Source organism: Dunckerocampus dactyliophorus, chromosome 21 (assembly GCF_027744805.1).
Source record: "Dunckerocampus dactyliophorus isolate RoL2022-P2 chromosome 21, RoL_Ddac_1.1, whole genome shotgun sequence".
NCBI lineage: Eukaryota > Metazoa > Chordata > Actinopteri > Syngnathiformes > Syngnathidae > Dunckerocampus > Dunckerocampus dactyliophorus.
Window position 1 is genome coordinate 13,216,651 of NC_072839.1, and position 22,681 is coordinate 13,239,331.

At 45.9% G+C, this 22,681-nt stretch overlaps 1 protein-coding gene across 9 annotated transcripts; it reads left to right on the forward strand.

The window, feature by feature from the left end:
• The first annotated feature begins 52 nt into the window (after positions 1 to 52).
• On the forward strand, positions 53 to 22,505 carry rps6ka3b (ribosomal protein S6 kinase, polypeptide 3b). Of its 9 annotated transcripts, none has more exons than XM_054765300.1 (22): positions 53 to 458; positions 3,550 to 3,609; positions 14,402 to 14,518; positions 14,790 to 14,871; positions 14,985 to 15,065; positions 15,201 to 15,280; positions 15,416 to 15,522; positions 16,451 to 16,488; positions 16,566 to 16,708; positions 17,288 to 17,358; positions 18,388 to 18,476; positions 18,573 to 18,637; positions 18,726 to 18,828; positions 18,911 to 19,023; positions 19,116 to 19,241; positions 19,312 to 19,401; positions 19,483 to 19,641; positions 20,098 to 20,259; positions 20,356 to 20,432; positions 20,525 to 20,642; positions 20,719 to 20,859; positions 20,943 to 22,505. In XM_054765300.1, the coding sequence occupies exons 1-22, from the start codon at positions 396 to 398 to the stop codon at positions 21,063 to 21,065; spliced, it is 2,208 nt and encodes a 735-aa protein (XP_054621275.1). In that variant the 5' UTR covers positions 53 to 395; the 3' UTR covers positions 21,066 to 22,505. The 9 variants fall into 9 exon arrangements, with proteins under 9 accessions (XP_054621275.1, XP_054621278.1, XP_054621277.1 ...); XM_054765303.1 differs by lacking the exon at positions 53 to 458 and adding an exon at positions 3,283 to 3,362; XM_054765302.1 differs by lacking the exon at positions 53 to 458 and adding an exon at positions 3,322 to 3,436.
• Positions 22,506 to 22,681: the final 176 nt, after the last annotated feature.

The window sequence follows — 22,681 nt, forward strand, 5'->3', positions numbered from 1 at the left end:
AGGTAAGCCGACACCGGCCGCCATATTGGGAAGTCCCGGAAGTGAGGGAGGAGGACAGGAGAGAGAGGGGGCGGCAGATCGTCAACCGATAGTCGAATGTTACATGTGGATGAGCATCTGGAAGAAAAAAAATCTCATCGCCGTTTCTCATGTTCGACCGCCCGGTGCAAGGAGCAGACTGGGCTCCACAATATACCCCCAGATAGCTCGTGTTCACTCGGCCCCAGAAGCCAGCAGTTCCACCAAGCAACCGGCGAAGAGACGCGGAACTAGCTGAACATTTGTCAAAGAGGCCGAAAGAGATTACCGGCGACTGGAGTGCAAGTACCCGGGCGAGACAGCAGGAATTTTACAGCCAGGAGGAAGAGCACAAGCCGAACCAGAAGAAGGACAAGATGCCGCTGGCTCAGCTGGCCGATCCCTGGCAGAAGATGCCGGTGGGGGGAACGGCAGGAGAGGTGAGTCCCTTGTTCACCTCTAAGTTAGTTTTGCAAAAAAAAAGTCAACGTTTGCAAAAACAAACAACTCGTCGCAAGTGTGTCACCATCAAGGTTATGACTGAACTGTTTGAGTGACAATGCAATAATACAAAAAAAGCAGTGTCAGAGCTGAAGATTAATGTGGCTTGCACGAATATTCTTCTAGGACATAAAGAGGCCTACTCATACCTATCTGCTATATTTACATAAGATCCTCAAGGTGTGTCACAAAAGCTTTGACTCAAGCCGTGCAACAGCTTTCGAACTGCTTACAGGAAGCAACTGATTCAGAAACACTGAAAAATGAATAAAAGTATGTCAAGATCCCTGCCAAAAAGCAACAGGTAGTTTTGATTAGGGACAAAGAATATGTACATAGCTCTCTTTTAGTGTTTTTATAATCATTCAATTCAGACATTATGCCTCTTTTTAATGATAATTTACCCCAGGAATAGCACAAAATAACAATGACAGCACACATGTGCAGTATAAATATGGTATGTTATGGTTTATTTGTTTTGGACACGCTTAACAATAATCATGAAGGAATATCACATGGTTGCATTTGCACAATTCATCATGTCTGAAAAGGAGTAGGAAGAAGCACAGCTTATTCCATCCTACTTCTCTGTATCAATTACTCATAATGTATTCACACCATGACTTTTACATGTTACCCTGAGTCAGTGTTTTTGCACAAAATAACGAATGCACAGTTTGGAGATAAGTGCCAAGTTAGCGCCACTGTTTCTAACATTTAATCCGAAAAGCGATCCCGGTCAAATTTGCAGGCAGCTCGTAAAAGCGTCTAAAGATAGTAGGACCAGCTATTACTACTGGGACTGTAAAGATACCAGCAAAAGCATTTTGCAGTGGCTTCCAAATAGGCCTACACACATTTTAAGTGAGTTTTTGTGGAGAATGACATCATCGAGGGTTTAACGTCAGTGGAAGCAGCACGTCATTTCTCTTTTAAGGCCTTGTATCTTCCAGTTTTTTGTCCTATTCTTAGTGTTTTGTGGTGTTATGCAAAAAATGAATGTGCAGTTGTAGAAAGGTGTGGGATTGCTCCAGAAAGTGAGTGAGACATATCTGGTGTGTGTGTGTGTTCCAGTTCAAGTTTTTGAATCTTGGTAACGAACAGGAGGCGTTCGTCTGTATGATTCAGGAAGGCATTTCTTGCATAAGTCCACTTCCTGTGTGGGGCATGCGTGACCACTTCCTGCGTGCGGTGTCACCGGAGCGGCGTGAGCGTGTACGAACTCATCGGCCTGCGAATAATCCACCCTGATTCACCAGTGGCTGCAGCTACAAAGAAAATGTAGTGAGTCAGTCAATCACGGCGTCGCGACAAGCTCGTACCTGCTCGCCACTTTCCCACACCGCATCGCTGTCACGTCACGCCGGCGATGAAAGTGACCTCTCAATCCAGCGTTACACCTTTAAAGTTTGTGTGTGTGACGGCGGCTGTCACAAAAGGGGAGAGTGGCGAGAACTGAAGAGCTCAGTCAGCGAGCACAGTGAAAGAGTTCCATCCTGTTAGTGGGAGGGAATGTTGCTGCAGGAATGCTCTGTGGTTACACCTGATTGTTCGCTTGTTTTGTCTTGTAAGGAGGCTTTGTGTGTAGTTTGTGTTTGTAGCAGACACAGAAGAAAGCATCATTCTAAATGGATTGCACCTTTTATACTTGTGTAGTTGTTCTCAATACGCGTTTCTATATGTTGGTGAAGCTCGCCATCAAACACGCTCACATCCCTGGAATTTTGCACCATGTTGTAGCATGTTGCAGTTGCTCCCATCCGCGCACACGCATACACACACACACACACACACACACACAAAGTTTATGGCCGGCATTGTGCACCACTGTGAGATTCCTCCGACAGTCGCCATCAGTTGCTCGTCAATAGCCAAGTGCACTATCTCCCACATACTGTCATTTTTAGAGTATATCTTGTAGAGGGACAATACCATAGAAGCGGATACTTTAGAGTAGTCAGTGTAGAGAAGTATAGCTTTGCTCTCCACTGAGTCTATGCACAGCCATTATTGTCTAAATAGCTGGCAACACAAGTGAGGAGCAAGGTAATTGCGTATTGCCTGCAGTCAAGCATGGTGGTCGTAGCATCATGGTCTGGGGATGCACGAGTGCTGCCCGCACTGGGGAGATGCGGTTCATTGAATGTAGATTTGCTATCCACTGAAAATGTGCCAACATACAGTCATTATCGTCTAAATAGCTGGCAACACAAGCGAGTAGCAAGATAGTAGTGGTAAAGCCATGGTCCAGGGCTGCACGAGTGCTGCCGGCACTGGGTGGTGTTGACGTTGCCACCACCATGCTCGACTGGAGACAAGATACACTTATCTTGCAACTCACTTGCATTGCTAGCAATCTCGACAATGTCATTGTCTGTGAATTCTGAATCTATACTGCTAAACAAGCTGTACACTGACTTCTCGAAATTATATCAATTTTCAGTCTTTGGAAATATCCGTTTTGGAAATATCATAAAATGCTTCCCGAAATGTTAGGGGTGGATTCACTTTAGTGAGATACTGTGAATACATCAACATAAAGGCCTGCGTGATTTTAACAAGTAGTAGTTTGCTGGTAGTAGGAGTGCTATCAGTGTCGCAATCACAGCTGCTGTTCCAGCAGGGAAGGCGTTGGGCTGCTAAGCTGCCTTATGTAACGCTACTTCCTGTCTGCCCTTCTTCTTCATCTTCGCTTTGCGTGGCGGTGACACCACTTTGGTGTCCCTGCGGAACAATCTCACACTGTTACCGTCTGGAGCCTCCGGGAGGTCTGAGTCTTCACCAGGGAGCAGCAGGTGGCAGATGATGAGAGGGAAAGTGAAAATGAAAGCACAGGCAGAGCGGTGCGCTCGCTTTTGTTGTCTTGGGGCAAAATCGGACCTCCTTTTGCACAACCGAAACATTTCGTCTTTCCAGTGTACAGTTACGACCACCAACAAAGACGTGCTTCAGCAGAATGTGCAATTTGACACAGGAAGCACCTGCCATGTGACCCCGCCATGTTAACTTTTCACCTCTCTGTGTTTACAGGATGCACATAACGACATCGAGGACTCGGTGGGTGACGATGACGCCATGCCGCCCTGCGCTGTAAGTTCTGTGATGCTTTGCGTGTGTGTGTGTGTGTGTGTGTGTGTGTGTGTGTGTGTGTGTGTGTGCGAGACTTGATTGACGGCCAACCAGTAAGCTGACGCCCACTCCGAGGCAGGATAATTGGCGTTTTGAGAGTGAAGCTCGCTGCAGCTGATGATCAACGGCGTGACTCATCCCAAAACATAAACAAGTCCTCACAATGTTATTATCATCAGCTCATGGCATCATCTTTACATGCAGTGCGTGTGTGTGTGTGTGTGTGTGTGTGTGTGTGTGTGTGTGTGTGTGTGTGTGTGTGTAGGATTTGTTGACGACCACAACATACGTGTGCACACGTATCTGGTTAAACGCCTCTCACGTGGTCCACTGATGTAGCGCCCAATCCGGTGTAAAGACTAATGTCTCCACTTGAGTGCACCGAAAAAGGTTATTTCTAGTTGCAGTGTGTGCGTGTGCATGCGTGTGTGTGGTTGTTGGCGGCAGCTGCAGGCATCGATTTTTAAATGCAGAGGAGATGGCTTATGGATCGTCTGTCTGAGAAGAGCTGAGTAGTCATTACTTGGCTCTCTAGAGTCCTCCCCACACATGCACACGCACACACACGCACACACATACACACCTCTCCACCCAGATGCAAGAGGCTATGTGCAAATGGTCCTGTATAAGTGTATGTGTGTGTGTTTAGTCAGGTTAAACTGAGATAATGAGGCAACCTGTGACCTGAAATTCTGACCCCACGTGCCCAAAGTGACTTTAAGGACAAAGTTAATTTTAAATTTGTATATTTCTTATGCTAATCGGCTTTCAGCACATGCACACGTGTCCTAACTCTCTCCAGCGTGTTCACACACACACAGTGATGCCCCCGTGAGACAGAAAATGATTCCCAGACAACGTTAGGAACATCACTGCTCTCTTGAGGGACTGCCATATGCTGCAATGTGCTGCTGCCAAGGTGTGTGTATGTGTGATCTAGTTATCAAGCATGAGGTCACAGAAAAGACATCAAATGTTCCTGAGAGGTTCTGCCTTGTGTAACATGCTCCCCTTCCAAACTTCTTTAAAGGTGGCACATAATAGTATTTTTTAAAATAAGAGTCAGAGGTGCCGCAATAGTGTATCAGAAGTGTGTTGTCCAAAAACTTTGACTTGATTTAGAGCAGGGGTGTCCAAAGTGCGACTCACGGCTGTTTTTTATTGGCCCGCAGCACATTCTAAAAATATAATTTAACAGGAAAACAAAAAAGAAAAAAAAAAACAGCTCAAATGAAAAAAATAGCAATAATTTTGCAAGAATAAAATCAAAATTTTAGGAGAAAAAAAGTTGTAATCTAACCAGAAATAGTCAGCATTTTATAGGAATAACGGAATTATTATGAGGAAAATTAACTTCATTTTAGTAGCATGAAGTTTAAATATTAAAAAAATACTTGTTTTTTAAGTCGTAAAAAAACAATTTAATAATAATTTTTGGCAAATTAGGTTGCGGAAGATGTTATAATTTTATGAGAATAAAGTCAAAATATTATGGGGAATATAGTCAGAATTACAAGATGAAAATTTACAAAAAGAAAATTAAAAAACAAAAGCAGAAATGAAATAAATAGTGAATAAAGTCCAAATATTAAGAAAAGTTGTATTCTAATGAGAAAAAAACTTGCAATTTTATGAGAATAAACTTGTAATATTATGAAGAAAAATAATGTCATTTTAGCAGCATAGAGTAGAGTGGAAATATTAAAGATTTTTTTTAAAGTGGAAATATTATGATAAAGCAACAAAACTAAATAAAGTTGTAATTTTTGCAAAATTCGGTTGCGGAAAAAGTCACAATATTACAAAAAGAACATTTACTTTATGAAGATTGTTGAAGAAGAGCTGAAATATTTGGAAAAGTAAAAAAAACACATCAAAAATGAGGAAAAAAAGAGCAAAGACCGAAGTTCATACAAATAATACACTTCTTCACCTATGTCACAAAACTTGGCATATGCTTCACAAAAGATCAAAGTGGCCCTTGCATCCTTTCATTTTTCACTGTGTCCCTCACTGGAAAAGGTTTGGACACCCATGATTTAGACAGTTTAAAAATGCTTTTAGTAAGCCTTAACGGGAACATGCTGTTTTGTGTGTCTGTAGCTTTAATACTCATGATCTGTGTTTGTCCACACCTGTCTCCAGCTATGTGATGCTAAAGTGCTAACATCGCACTCACATTTTAACAGCAGCATCATGCTAGGTTAGCCTGTTCGCTAAATAGAAGCATAATCATCAAACTGACAGCGCTCATTGACTGACTGACTGAATGATAGTTGGCAGAGCTCTCGGCTGCATTTTAAGATGTGTAGCGAAGCCTGTGGGCTTTTGAAAATGAGAGAAAGAGATGAAAGATTTTTCTCCTGGTGCTCTAGAGACACACATTACTGTTTAAAATATCATTAAAAAGTCAGTTTTGCATAATGCAAGACCTTCAAGCCTTTGATTCTCTGCTCTGTGGACACGAGTCCACATCATTTGTGCCACACACCATGATGTAGTCTCATTTCCCGCCGTCAAGCCGGGGTCTTCCTGACAAATTAGCCAAGGAAAGATTCATTATTCATGACTCCCTAAGAGAGAGAGCAAGGCCTCTATCAGACAAGCTAAAATTATAATGCCTTTCCTTATTGAACTGCTCGTTTTTCTAATTCCATACATCATGTCACAACTTCCTGTGTGGTGGTGGTGGTGGTGGCGGTGGGGGGCATTTGGCAGATGGTGTTTAATCTTGTGCAGCCATCTGGGCTGACTTTCTGTGGCGCCTTTTTAAACTCCCGCACACACGCACGCAGCTTTCTCAGGTGTGTGTGTATATGAGGAAGTGATCCCACACCACGTCATTACACTGGCAGGAAAGGCAAGGATTTTAAATTCAATGTTGTCTTCTGGAGGGTGGACATGACCAAGACAGGAAATACGTCCCTGGTAGAATAGTAGTACAGGAACTTTGCTCTTCAGTTGAAAACCCTCAAGGAGACACCGGCTCTGCCCACTATCGTGTGAGTGGCTATTGATAATTGCATTGATTAATAATAGGCTGTGTGTGTGTGTGTGTGTGTGTGTGTGTGTGTGTGTGTGTGTGTGTGTGTGTGTGTGTGTGTGTGTGTGTGTGTGTGTGTGTGCGTGCTCATGGTGCCAGGCGGGGTGGGGTGGGGTGCTGAGAGCAGTGCATTGTGGGTCCTGCCATTGTGAGAGGTCACAGGGCGATGATGTAATCTGTCCCAACCCGTCAGCGCTCTTCCTGAACAAGGCGCTTTCGTCTCGCTCGCTCTCTCTCTCTCTCTCTCTCTCCAGGAAGCCGCCAATCACAGTGCACGGCGACACACTGGTGCTTCTACTGTGGCGCTGAAGTCTTGCGAGGACACCGTGCCAGGTCTCTAATCCTTACGGTGTCTGCACAACAGTGTCACACACAGGAAGCTGACCGCATATAAGCAACTATTGCTTATTAGTGATGATTAGTATTACTGGTGAGACTAGACAATTAGACAAGGACGGTTGTCTGTGCCTGAGCTGGAATTTGCCACGGATGCTCCAAACTCCCTCTCTGTTTTATCTACACCCTTATCCCCCCTCCTCCTCGCTGCCACATGTGGAATTTCATGCAGTTTCCTAATAATTTCCTGTCAAGAAGCTTCTTGTGCAAGTTTCATGGTGCATTCAAAGACCAGTGGGAAATCGTATCGGTTTTGTCTTAAAATCTCTAAATAGTTACACGTAGTGTGTGTATGTGTGTGAGATGGGCGGCTTTGCGCACAGATGTTTGCTTCCTGCGCAGATGTTGTTGCCAGGGAGACAATGGCAGGACGTGATGGACAGCTGGGGGGTCTTCCCGTGTGTGCGTGTGCCCTCGTCTCTGCTCAGCTGTCACTTCTCTTGTCAGTTGGATGCATTCGGGCGTCATGACAGGGTGAGCGCCATGAAGACGCTTTTACTGCACGCCAGGAGACTCCGGTTCCAGGTACAGCCTTTGCGGGGATTGTCACATGGTTGTGTGACTGTAGAGTGTGTATTGTTGCGTGTTCGGGTGGTCTAGCAGGGTGCAGAGTTGGATTTGGTTTGGAAGTCATGTTGCGTCAGCACTTTGATGTCTTTGAGCTGGCGTCTGTGGTCATTTAACTGATTCTGTACAAGTCCCCCCCCTCATCGTCTTTTTGTGTAAAGACCGCGTGCTCATGCACTAGCGACACGCTGAGACATCTTTCCAGGCAACAGGACTGTCACCCCTCTGTGTGGTGTTGTTGATGAAAAACAGTAGCAGGAGTCCGGGCATCTGCTCCAAAGACAATTAGGACACGCTGGGAATAGTTTTGTCGTAACATGTGACCAAAGTGATAATCGTTGACTTTATGTATTCATCTCCCAGCATGGCGTGCGCTCTCACATGTTGCATTTCTGCACCCTGTATAATTAAGAGGCTTGGAGAGCCTCACTTGGCAACTGATGAAGTGCTTTGATTCCACTAATGAGGGAGGGGTGTGTGTGTGTGTGCGCGTGTGTGTGTGTGTGCTTGGTGAAGTTATGGCCGAATAAGTGGATAGACAAGCACTTGAAAGTCTCCACCGTCCCAACACATTGTCACATTCTCTTGTGTGTGTTATGACCAGGTTGCCATGGTTACATGGATGACACATGGATGTGTTGACTGTACCTCTGGCCTCTTCTTTTCGCTCACCATCATTACATCGAGGGGCCTTTTTTTGGTTCCCTAGCGTTCCCTGCTGCTCTGAACGTTCTCGGAAAATGTGCAATGACTGGCTTGAAAAGGATGAGTCAGTTTGTGTAGCAACTTTTATTTGAGTGTTTGTAGCAGCAGTGCATGACTCTCAACACGGTTAGTCAGATATTGTGTTCAGATTGCAGAAATTTTGACAACTGTTGTTTTGTTCCTTCAGAAGTTGCTTAGAAGTTTTTCAGGACCTACAATGTTCCGTCTGTGTGCAGCATGCTGGTGTTTCCCAACCTTTATTGAGCAAAGGCACCTCAAATGTTGTATGAATAGCAACAGATGGGATACAATGATGTACCTACCTCCTGCCATCACCACAGTCATCCCTCACAATATCGCGGTTATTTTATCTCTCCTTCGCTATATCATGGTTTTTCAGAAATGAATTAATGATGTTTTGTGGTAGACTACAAGCTATTAAATGAAATAAATTCGAGAGTAGCTGGTTAGCTCGCTAGCTTGCTAGCTAGCGGCTGTCCCTGAAGTATAATAGCTATGCAATCTGGTTAAACAATGAAAAATAGGAGCGTAATGGTGACTATAGGGGTGTTATTTCATGTCTACAGGGCTGTAATAATGTTAAAAACCGTATTTAGAAAGTCACAAACAGGTTTTCCATGCTCTTACTACAAAAATATGCTTATATTATATATATATTAATTTGTCACAGTCAGGTCTGGAACCAATTAACCGCTATAAACGTGGGATGACTGTACATGTTGCTGGCGTAGATAGAACAAAGATACTTTATTTGCAGTACAGTCAAACCTCGGTTTTGTCCATTTTAAACCAAAATTTTGCCTCAGTTTTTGTTTACAGTCTTGGTTTTTGTATTGCACCTCACTTGCTCACAGTGATGCTGTTACATCTGACCCAGAATCTGCTGTATATAATTATAGAATCATTCTTCCACCACATTCACGAAAGCGTCCACATGTGTGCGTCGCAGTGATTGAGTGTCTGGTCTTTGCCAGCTCCTGAATAAATGATAACGGCCTGACTGCTCCTCCTCATCAATGTTTCATGCGCTCATCCTCGCTCTGTCTCTCTGTGTCTGATTGGTCCGGTCTGCCTTTCACCTTTTCTCCTCCCTTCATCTTTCTCACCTACTCTCTCGTCATCATTTCTTCAGCGTGTGGTCTGTTTGTTGTGCTGATGCAGCAGGTGGCGCTGTGTTGTGCAACCACAGAGCAAAGTGCGTGGTAGCAGCACGCCCCTTTTTAATACTTTCATAGCAGCGCTTATAGTACTGAGCCACCCTCTCAGCTTGACAGGTGTGTGCGCGTGTGTGTATGTGTGTTTGCGAGCATGTTATTTGAGCCACAGGCTTCAAGCGAGCGGAAATGCACTTTCAGTCTCTAACCTGACAAATCCCAAACGTGTGTGTGTGTGTGTGTGTGTGTGTGTGTGTGTGTGTGTGTGTGTGTGTGTGTGTGTGTGTGTGTGTGAGAGAGAGAGAGAGAGAGAGAGAGAGTGCACTGTGGCCATCCAGCCTGTTAATTTGATTGCGTAACAGGATTAGAGGTTGCAGATTGTGTGGAATGGAATCCCGGACCGCTCAATCTGTGATGCTATGCAGAGGCTTGACACACACACACACACACACACACACACACACACACACACACTTCAATGACATTGACTTGTATGTGCTCTCTGTGTCAAGGAGACATTTCTAGTAATGTCAGTGTCTAGTCGTTTTAAAGCTCACATATTATACTATCCATCCATCCATTTTCTATACTGCTTCATCCTCATTAGGGTCGCGGCGGTATGCTGGAGCCTATCCCAGCTGACTTCGGGCGACATGCGCGGTACACCCTGGACTGGTCGCCAGCCGATCGCAGTATATTATACTATCTTTCACCAATTTTACATGTCTGAGGTCCCACAATAGTGTATCGGAAGTTCAAAATTAAGCCTCGATGTTGGAATTTAGACAGTTTAAAAGTGCTTTTAGCCGTTTTGTGTGTATGTAGCTTTGATGCTAGTGAGCTAAGAAGCGCTTTTGTGCACTTTTTACATGTGCACTCGTTCCTCGCCACATTGCGTTTCCAATTTTGCGGCTCCATTCCATCACGGTTTTTCTAACCTACGGTCATCCCCTTAATGGGTTCCAGGCCCGACCACGATCAATTTTCGTGATATAGGATTCAATAAATAAATCAATATATTGAATATTTTTATAGTTGGAGCATAGAACACCTGTTAATGATTTTCTAAATAGGGTTTTTATCATTTCTAGAGCCCTGTAGACATGAAATAGCACCCCTATAGTCACCTTTGCACTCCTGCGCAACACTTACACATTGCGCAACTCTTATGGTGCAGGAACTTGAGACGGCCGCGTGCCAGCAAGCTTGCGAGTAAACAAGCTTGTGATCTAACCAGTTAGCCTCGCTATTTCTTCTAAATTTAAGAAGCCAAAAACATACCACTTCCACACGGAATGGGAGGAAACACTTTTTTTCCCCCCTCTATCATGCAGTGTTAAGGTAATGTCATGTCAGGTAATGTCTCAATTTTTTGTGTCATTACTGCCGCCGAGTGACCAACATACTACATATGACGAATAATAGACCATAGCCTACCACGAAACAGTGATCATTTAATAACAATCATGATAATATCACGGGCTACAACAAGCTAGAACTCATCTCTGAACCTCCCTTTTCGCTTCCTGTCCGCCGTCTGAAATGTTTTTTTTTTTTTTGTTTTTTTTATACATGCTCTCTGAGAAACAAAGCCATCACACTTAAAGCTCCCACGCCTGTAACTGACTGATGGCTAGTTGGCTAGAGTTTCAGGCTGCATTTTAAGATGTGAGGCGAAGCCTGGGGAAGGAAGTTTTTCCTTGGAGGAGAAAACAAGTGAGGGAGATGATAGATTTTCTCACATTCAGTGCTCATAAACATGCTCTAGGGACACATGTAACAAAAGCCACATTTCATTAATAGGGGACCTTTTTTAAATGTTTTCATGATCAAAGTTAGCTGATCTACTGTGCAGTGTTTATTTTACCTTGGCTGCACGTAGGACCAACGGAAATATGACATAGAGTGCAGTAAATGACTTATTTGTCACATCAGTGGCAGGACTCTTTGTCGCGGTCCACTTTGTCTTTGAAATGTGTCCTCACACACGGAGGGTGACAACAGGTGGAGGTAACCTAAGAAATGTCAAACCTGCCGCCGACACCGCACTTGCATTGTGCACATTGTGTGTCTGGGTGTGATAGGTGGCGGAATTGGGACACACAAAAAGTGTGGTAGTTTCATTGAGAATCACAGTGATGATGCAGTAGACTGACATCAGCGAAGGTGACAGTAAAACTTGTGTACTTGATAGGAGGGGGGGGGGCTCGGGGGTTCTTGTACTCGTGGTTTGTTGTCATTGGTCAGTGTGTGTGTTGGGGGGTCTCCAGAACACCTGATGGAAACTCTGTATGGAAGGTTACAGCTGTGAGTCAGTAGATGAGGGGAGTGGGGTCAGTGTGGGGAATCCCACTACCCCCCCTCCTCCTCGCACACAGCTCCTCTTACTGTGGGTATCCCCTCGCACTGCAGTCATTCACTGTCACAGTGTCGCCACAAACAACAAGTCGCACTCCTGCCTTGCGTTGCGTTTGGACATGACGGCCGACACCAAGCCGGCCTGCTTGTGCCACCTCGACGGCCTCCTGCGGGCGCTGAGAGGCCAGCTGAAAGCGCTCCGTCACTTCCTGCTGCCCCCCAGGACGGACGGCAGCCACAGGACGGCCGTCCGCACGCCCGCCATGAAGAGGGGGGGAATGTTTGGCTGTTTGGGATCTGCACCCCGCAGCTGGACTGTGAGTTGTCAGCATGCATGTCATGGACAGGGTGATTGGTGTGCGTAGACGTGTTTATTGAGAAACGGTTATGAGAGCATTTGTTATAAAACTTGAGGCCACCAAAATCCGCTGCCGGCTGGTACAGTAAATTCTTGGCTGGCCACGCATACGCCCCACGATGAACCATCCATCTCCCGGGGAAGTGGGCATAATGTGCAATAGCAAAATGTGGACTGGCCATTTAAGATTACTATGCAAGAGCTGCACCAGTTCATCGATGAATCAATGATTAAGCGATGATCTAATTAATCAACAACTATTTGGCATTCGATGTGCAAGTCCAGGCACTCATGGACAACGTGGAGCGCCAATTACACGCTAGCAAAAAATCGATGAGCTTGTGAGCGGTACAAAGTGAAACAAGCTGTAGCTTAAGTGCTCCTTTTCCACTTGGTCCTAGTGCTTGAGCAAACTGTTTTTAATATAGCGTAACATTGTTTTTGGATGGTAAAAACTACAGTGCAGGGAGCATGCCCCCCCGCACACCCCCAAATTACAAAATCCGAAGCATTTTGACCGCAACAGAGAGGGAACGCCACAAATGTAATTTCCACACATACTGTATGGCCTGAATGTGGCGTTGGTTTCCATCCAAAGCACACATCCAATAACTGTTGCGAGCAACTACAGGTTTGAGAGGAAGGTGACATGTTCGGGTATGCGCCTCTTCCTTGGTGTTCCTCGTGTTTATGTGACTGTGTGTGTGTGTGTGTGTGTGTGTGTGTGTGTTCAGAGCGCAGGCGCTGGCTTTGCACTTTTAATCCCGTGATTAAGAGGTGTGACATGAGCATCCTGTCGCTCCGGCTCCGATCCGCCATCTGTGATCTGACTCACACACGCACACACACACACACACACACACACACACACGCGTTCATTTGAAATGTCAACATTCCTCAAGTCCTCGGTGTTTCTATTGTTAGCTATTCAGTGTTTCTGTCTATTTCTGCATCATCCTGCTTACAATGGTGTATATTTTGTTTATGTCATCATTATTACTTACCGACATCTACATAATCAGCTATGTTAAACCAATCCATTTTTAGAATTGTACTGTTTAAGGTCCGTGAAGTTGAAACATTGTCCTAACTTGCATAATTTTACATCCTCGTTCGGCAGATTTTACTTCCCTAAAAGGCCGAAAACGCATGTGTCATAGAATAGCAGCTAGCGAGGGTTGAGAAGCGTTCAAGTAAAGACAAGTGGTGAGAAAGGAGGCGGGAACGCGGGAAAGGAGGGAGGTGAAGATGTGTCTGAGTAATATAGAGCGAAAGAGAGCAAGCGAGAGAGAAGAAGAAGAAGAAGTGTCAGGAATGATCAGAAGCCGGCAGTGCTCTGTCTCGACGCACAGCACAGCATGTTGTCGCCGCCGAGCCTGGGACGCACGCTGGACTACAGGATCCATCATGCCCTGGGAGCCTGCAGGTCGTCCACCTGGGATGTCCAGGTACAGAGCTATGATGGACAAGGAAGGGATGATGGGAGATTAGGATTTGTTTTATTCCAGTTGGAAGGCTGAACGGCATCATTAGTCACTCTGCTACAGCACAGTGCAGGTATTGGGGGTGGCTCCATGACAACCGTGTGTGTGTGTGTGTGTGTGTGTGTGTGTGTGTGTGTGTGTATGTGCGTTGTTATCTCCCAATGTGCAGATGACAAATGCCGAGGAAGCCTGTTCGACTTGTCGTTAGCGAATGGCGTCGCTCTGTGGTTTCGCTTGATGTCCCAGAATTCTTTCTCCAATAAACACAAGCAGCTAGAATGTCACTCAGTATCGTGTAGACCTCTGCCAAGGCCAAACAATCCTAAACATATAATATTATAATATTGAGAAGTTCCACTCCAGTCCTGCAGGTGGTGGTCTTGTGGACCGGGTGTCCCCAATGCAAGCAGACTGTAACGACCAAAAGTGTCAATAAATTTCTCGTGCACCACCCCTCTGCAAAGTTTCCAAACGCAACCTCTTGCTTTTCCTGCTTGAAGGAGGTAGTGATGGTCATGTGACGTGGTTGTGCAGCAGCGGCCCTCTGGTCTCTTAAATCCAATTCTCGACAATCAAACCGCTCATCATCATTGGGTCAGCAGCAGCAGCTTGAGAACCTGACCTGTGAGGTGTTAGCACAAACAATAACAAGTTGTGTGTGTTACAGGACGACGTGCCCATCAAGGAGATCAGCATCACTCACCACGTGAAGGAGGGATGCGAGAAGGCAGACCCTCGCCAGTTCGAGCTGCGCAAAGTCCTGGGACAAGGCTCCTTTGGGAAGGTGTGTGTGTTTTGGGGGTGGGGGGGTGTATGTGTGTCATTTACGTTAAAATCAGTGCCAATGTTTGAGAGCTCGTTGCCACGGAGATGGCAGGCTGAGGGCACTCCACCCTCCCACTGAGTGTCATCATGTTTATGAATGAGCAATTAGCCTCCCGTCCGCGTTGGCTTTCCATTAATGCACTCCAACACAATGCAAGCAACCGCGCTACTGCCGCCACACACACACACACACAACTTGGCTACACAAAATGACTGTGCGCATAATGTAGGTCTTCCTGGTGAGGAAGATCACGGGTCCCGACGCCGGACAACTGTACGCCATGAAAGTGCTGAAGAAAGCTACACTGAAAGGTACACAGACCAGGAACACACCAGTGTGGCTCCTCCGCCACTGAAACTAATCAAATTCAATTATGTAAGATGGTTTTAATGTGCTGATTGTGTGTCTGTGTTTGTGTGTTCAGTGCGTGACAGGGTCAGAACAAAGATGGAGAGAGACATCCTGGTGGAGGTCAACCATCCCTTCATTGTCAAACTGCACTACGGTGAGTCAGCCAATCCCACACCAGAGCCATGAGTCATGGCGCCACGGTCCGGCCAAACGCAGGCCATGATTTCCACTCCTCGACGGGGAGTGGTCACCGGCTGTCTTCATCTGTATCGCTACCTTTCCTCATCAGCGTTTCAGACGGAGGGCAAGCTCTACTTGATCCTGGACTTCCTGAGAGGGGGTGACCTCTTCACACGGCTTTCTAAAGAGGTACATAACACACACACACACACACACAAACAACGTGACAACACAAACTTTATTCATTCACTCTCATTTTGTCATGTAATCGATGGACATTTATTTGAATCTACAATGATACTGTATTTGAATTGTGTGTTTCAGGTGATGTTCACGGAGGAAGACGTGAAGTTCTACCTCGCAGAACTCGCTCTGGCTCTTGATCACCTTCACGGCCTGGGCATCATTTACAGAGACCTGAAGCCTGAGAAGTATGCACACACACCGTTGTGGTTTTGTTTATTTTGAGCATGCTTAACAAACTCCATTAAGCAGAAGCTCTGGGATTTCGCGAAATTGTCCCAAACAACGCAAATGATGTGCGGCCTCGCAGCTTTGTCCAATCCCCGCAACTTCCTCGCACATTTGGGCCAGTCATCGTCTTTTTGGCCAGTTAAATCTCTCAAAACTCTCTAACCAATCAAATGGTGTCCCTGCATAGCCCACCCACGTCATCATCGTCCTTGTTTACATTGACAGAAATGTGGATGTGTGATGATAGTCTCTCAGCGTTAATATTCACCAACAAAAATTACAGCTTTAGATCTCAACAAAAGCCACGTGCAATGTGTTGGAACATAAGCTCAAGTAAAGCAACGCGGTTGCACCACAGTCACATGCAGATGGAACATGTAACCGGCCCTGTAAAGGAGACAGAGACGACAAGGCGGACAACAGGAACTGGTTTCTTCTCTTGCTTCCGTCTGGCTGAAGCGGAGAACAGACTACAGTACCGTACCTGCCTGACCAACTGACTCACTGAGACGGCAAGGCCCCCTGGTGGTCAAATGGAGATACAACTCCCAAAGTTAATGTTTAACAATTCAAATATAAAGGCTTTTAAATATAACCGCATTCGTGTCACACTTACAAAGGATCCGTACAACATTGATAATATAATATTAAAATAAAAGCCGCAAAACACTGAAACTTTTGAAAAATTGCAAAATGAATGAAGAAATCCAGATTATGTGGAATGCAGTACATAAATACAATATGATTGTGCCGTTTCTTAAACCAACTCATGTTAGGACATTGAGTTATTGGGATGCTTGAGATAAAGACATGCATGGTCATGTTTCTCTGCTGTTGGTTCTGGTACAAAAACTAAACAAAAAAACCTTGTTTGTATTCTTTCAGCATCCTGCTGGATGAGGATGGACACATCAAGTTGACAGGTGTGTAGTCATTTGACACTATAGCGACTAAGAGATGCTGCGATATGTGTCACTCCAACATCCTTGTGCGCTTGCAGACTTTGGCCTCAGCAAGGAGTCCATCGACCACGAGAACAAGGCGTACTCCTTCTGTGGGACGGTGGAGTACATGGCGCCGGAGGTGGTCAACCGGCGGGGGCACACACACAGCGCAGACTGGTGGTCGTACGGCGTCCTGATGGTGAGATGACGAATCGTAGACATTGTGTTTGGAATCCAGTAGAACCCCTGCAGGGGTTATGATCTGAGACCCAGTGTGAATACAATACACTCTGAGCCCTATATATGCTAGCTTTTAGCCTGGTCATCAGACTAAGTGCCAGTGCTGCGTACTGTATGCTGCATTATTATGCTGTAGGTACATTGTATGCTTTATTATTACATATTCAGTAGGGCTGTCAGAAATACTAACACTTAAATGGCGGCAACTAATTTATTTTATTAATTACTTAAATTTTTTAGCGCAATTAACGCAAGCACACCATGGCAAGCCACACCTCTGTTATGACTGCAGAAGGAGGCACAGTGTTGTGTCCCCACAGAGTAAACAACACTTCACCACACTTGCGCGAAGTGCATTCACAGACAGTCACAACAACATTTTTATTATGCGTGTGTGTGGTCTAAATAAACAGAAAGACAAAGAAAAAGAGTAAGTGGATATTCTTATCACTTACACTCAAAGTAAATGAGTTAAAACATAATCAATAAACTCACTTATTATTGGTTCATGTACTTTCTGACTCTTATTCTCTTTTAGTTCGAGATGCTGACGGGAACGCTGCCGTTTCAAGGCAAAGACCGGAAAGAGACGATGACCATGATCCTCAAGTGAGTCTACGCACTGTTATTTATTGAGCTAGCAGCTTTTATTAGCTTGTCAGACATGGCTGGGGGGGATGGAGCAGCAGTGACTGTGCACACGATTGCAGCAAGTCATGGTCAAGCAAGAGGTGGAAGATAAGGGTCAGAGGCGAAAGAAGAAGATAGGAAACATGACTGTCGCTGAGCTAAAGTCAAACTGCACTTTTTTTGGAATTTTGCCCATCATCCACAATCCTTGTGAGACATGAACACACGTTTCCCTTTTCTGTGCGTTCTAAGAGCTAAAAAGAGGCAGCTTGTTAATGCACGTAATGGGACATACCTCTTATGCCTACAAAGCCCGCTATTAAAACACCTTCCAAAAACCCACAACGTTTTATCTACATGCTGTGACCATGTAGTAACAGCCACATTCATGATAACATGTAGTACTTGCAGTACTTTGTCGTAATTTGATCATCTTTAAGCATTACCGGACCTTCCTTTCTGATTTCACAAAGCAGCATAGAAACGAACGCTACACCTAGCGTTAACTTTTCCACACTCATAAACAAAATCAATGCAGCAGTGGCTGCAACTTCAGTATGTAGCATTACCTTTCAGTAGTGGCCTGACGTGTGTGCAGTGAAGCTAGCCGGTATGGTGTGGCGAGGTGTCACTACACAATTAAAGTAGTTCTTCAGCATAACAATGTTAATAATAATAATAATAATAACAATTTTGATGTAGATTGATTAATATGCAGGTCACTTTATGTAAATGGAGCATTGTTGGTGCTTTTTGGAGTTATTTTCAGAAGGCTTTATAGGGGGAATAGGTGCGTCCTATTACGTGCATTCTTAGCTGTCTCTTTTTATCTGTTTTAAATCTTAAGAACGCACAGACAAGAGAAAGACGTGTATTCATGTCTCTCATAACTATTGTGGATGATGGGCAAAATGTTTAAAAAGTGCAGTTTTCATTTAAAATGCAGGGTGTGTTTCCTGTGTGATGCATCATGTTGCATCTTCAAGCTTCTGTCGCTCCTTTCCGCAGGGCCAAGCTGGGAATGCCACAGTTTTTAAGCTCCGAAGCCCAGAGTCTCCTCAGGAATCTCTTTAAACGCAACCCCTCCAACAGATTAGGTAAAGGCCTTATTCCAGTGCTTGTCAAATAGTGGGTTGTAATGTAAATAATGTGCCCCCTGCTGGCGTCCACTGGTAACTGCTCATGTTTTACAGGAGCTGGCCCGGATGGCGTGGAGGAGATCAAGAGGCATCACTTCTTCAGCACTATCGACTGGAATGTCGGTTTGCGCATTTCAACGTGTCCTTTTCGTCACGATGGCGGCCATTATGACTTAAGTTTTGGTGCTTCTGTCGCTCCTCCCATAGAAACTCTTCCGCAGAGAGATCCACCCGCCCTTCAAGCCTGCCGCGGGACGGCCCGACGACACGTTCTACTTCGACCCGGAGTTCACGGCGAAAACGCCCCGAGGTACGACCTGTCCCCGCCCAGTCTCCTCCCCGTGTTAAATGACATCAGAGAGGATGAAATAACAGCTCCGTGTGTGTGTCAGACTCTCCGGGAGTCCCGCCCAGTGCCAACGCCCATCAGCTCTTCAGAGGTTTCAGTTTTGTGGCAATAACAGAAGAGGAAACGACACAACCGATGCCCAATGCCATTGTTAAGGTAAACACACACGCGCACTAAATGAGCCTGCTTCGTGAATTGTTCCATTTTCTGGCCAAAAATGACACACCACTTTGCGCCCCCGCCTGCAGCAGCTCCACAGAAGCACGTCTCAGTTTTCCGACACCTACGAGGTCAAAGAGGACATTGGCGTGGGCTCGTACTCCATCTGCAAGCGCTGCGTCCACAAGGGCACCGGCATGGACTACGCCGTTAAGGTTAGGACACAGCAGTGTGACCCCCGACCTCTGAGTGCATTATAAACATCTCCCCATACCCCCGTTGCAGATCATCAACAAGGCCAAGCGAGACCCCACGGAGGAGGTGGAGATCCTGCTGAGATACGGCCAGCATCCCAACATCATCACGCTCAAAGACGTGAGTCGAGGGTCATAATACGCACGGTAGTTTTGTAGTTTTCCCCCACGCGTGGCGCTTTAACTTCCCATCTGGACACAGGTCTATGATGACGGCCGCTCCGTCTTCTTGGTGACGGAGCTGATGAAGGGCGGAGAGCTGCTGGACAAAATCCTCCGCCAGAAGTTCTTCTCAGAGCGGGAAGCCAGCGCCGTTCTCTTCACCATCACCAAGACGGTGGAGTACCTGCACGTGCAGGGGGTATGTCTGGATGCTCGCCATCTCACCACATAGACATACGCACACAGTACACGTGCACACCTTGTCCCACATACGCACCTTGCCTGTTAGAACAGGGCCTTCCCTAAACTGTCCAGAAGGTCTTGATGATAATACAGTGAATTATTGTCCAAATAGCTGGCAACACAAGTGAGCGAGAAATAAACCACAGCACGCAAGTGCTGGTAGCACTCATGCGTCCCTGGGCCATGAAGCTACCACCACCATGTTTGACTGTAGGCACGACACAATTCTCTTGTGTTGTCAGCTATTTAGACAATAATGGCTGTGTGTTGACTATGATATATGCTGCTATACGAGCTGTACACTGTCTACTCTAAAGTATACATTTCTATATTATAGTCCCTCAAGAAGATATACTGTAATAGAAATGGTTGAGGGTTGTATTCACTTTTGGGAGATTTCTCTGGTGTGCAGGTGGTGCACAGAGACCTGAAGCCCAGCAACATCCTCTATGTGGACGAGAGCGGGAACGCCGAGTCCATCAGGATCTGCGACTTCGGCTTCGCCAAGCAGCTGAGGGCAGAGAACGGCCTGCTCATGACGCCGTGTTACACCGCCAACTTTGTCGCTCCGGAGGTGACTCGTCTTTTCTTCTTCATTAGCACCCGCAGATTCAAAACTGTGCATGGCAAGTCAGTCATCCAAATGTGTGTGTGTGTGCTTTGCTGACAGGTTCTGAAGAAGCAGGGTTACGATGCAGCCTGTGACATCTGGAGTCTCGGAGTTCTTCTCTACACAATGCTAACAGGGTAGGCTAACACTTCCTGGATGAGATAACATCACCAATCATTTCCTAGCAAAGGTGCAAAACGTCTTCTTCTTTGCCGCCATCCTTTTCCAGCTTCACTCCGTTCGCCAACGGCCCCGAGGACACGCCCGAGGATATTTTGGCTCGAATTGGTAGTGGGAAGTTCTCACTCACGGGAGGATACTGGAACTCTGTGTCCGCAGAGGCCAAGGTGTGTTTAGTTAGCGTGTACACACATACAAACAGGTGATTAGTTTACCTATCTGACCCTAACGTTGACTCCTCAGGACCTGGTGTCAAAGATGCTGCACGTAGACCCCCACCAGCGGCTGACGGCGGGCCAGGTCCTCCGCCACCCGTGGGTGACTCACCGAGACCAGCTGCCGAAATACACCCTCAACAGACAGGATGCCCCGCACCTTGTCAAGGTGACGTCACTGTTTTGAGTCTTTATTTTCTCTCCTCCCATTCCCAAAAATCAATCCAAATATGTTTGGCTGTGACGTTTCAGGGAGCGATGGCCGCCACGTACTCGGCCCTCAACAGGAACGTCCCACCAGTGCTGGAGCCGGTGGGCTGCTCCACTCTGGCCCAGCGAAGAGGGGTGAAGAAGATCACCTCCACAGCTCTGTGACCTCAACAACCTTTAACTACCCCCACTCCACCACTCCCCCGCCCTCACCCAATGCCAACTCTGACCTCGGTCCGGTCCGGCTGGACAGACTACTGATAGAATCTTGGAACCGCTAACGCCAAAAAGGAGCACAGGGGCCGCTGCCCTCCTGCACACCCATCGCCCTCACCTCTCCAACCACCCAACCCCCGCACCTTATCGGACTCTGTCTGGCCTCGGCCGTGATTTTGCTTTGGACAATCAGGACAGGAAGTGAGCACGTGTGTATATCAAACCGGGAAGCTATTATCATAGAACACAATAATCCAACATAAGCATTTAAAGTCGTAGGATGTTTTTAACGCTGTCGTCATGGTTACGTGGCCGCTGAGCAGCGGGCGGACGCACACCTCCTCTCAACACAGAGCAGCTGCACAAGAAGGGAAAGTCTCTCATCTCAATGACAACAACTCAAGTCTTCTTTTTTTTTTTTCCTTTTTTAAGCTGTGACGCCTCCAAACGTCATTCTTTTTCTCCTTCACTGTTCTTGGCCAGCCGCCATCTTCCAAGTGGACGTGGAATTTGTCCCGTTTCCATATTTTATTGACAGGTGTGACGCAGTTGGAGTGTGGAGCTGACAAATGACGATGCTGAATGCTAACATGACGTCATGATGTCATGCGTATGCAAATGAGTTATTTACCCGACATTATTAAGCCCTGTAGCTTCTTGCCACTGACAATAGCGCTTGTCAGAATGGGAGCGAGGCCATGTGATTTATGCAAGAACAAAAACAGTAGACTTTGTCGTACTAGACTAAAAAGGTCACTGCTACCCTTCAGGTCCCAAAGTGGAACACAAGGAGACGTCACCAAATAAGACTTTGTGACCTGCAATTAAGGCTTCCATAACAATATTTCCTTCCACTCTGATGTTGCTACTACTATAAATAAATAAAACATCTCAGGTTTTCATTCGTCCAACAGGAGACGACATGACGAGCACAACCACGCAAGGCCGAGTGGGACCAAAGTGCCGTTCCGAAAACTCATGAATTATGATCCGCGTTTTTGTTCTAGTCTGACGTCAGCGCAGCTTCATGAAATTGGGTCATTGGTGCCCCCTGTGGTGGATGTTCAACAGTGCAATTCTTAAGCTGCCTGAACCAGCGCACATGCCCTCCCAGCCAGTAGGGAGCAGCGTTACAATGCAAGTTTTCGTCATGAATGTGTGCGACAGGATGGGTGATCTGTCGCCGTACAGTTCTGGGAACAAGGAATGTAAAAAAAAAAAAAAGTACTGTTTCTGTAATTACAAATGTCTTCTGTCATCTTTTTTTCTCTTCCTCGTTGATGTGACCTGTCAGACGTGTTCAGCCCTGCTGCTGCACCACCTGTTTTGTTTTGTTTTTTACCTGCAGGGAGACTTTCTATGAAAAAATAAAAAATAATAATAAGCCGATGACCTTGTTGACTTTTCATTAATCTTTCGACTGCTGTAATATTTCCAAGTAACTGGATGGAAACGTCTTCAATGCTGTTGTGGAAAGTTCTGGATGGCTCCTTATAACTTTAATAAAAAATGACTGAATGATGAACTTTTCCTGGCACATAACACACAAAGGATTTGGTGCATAA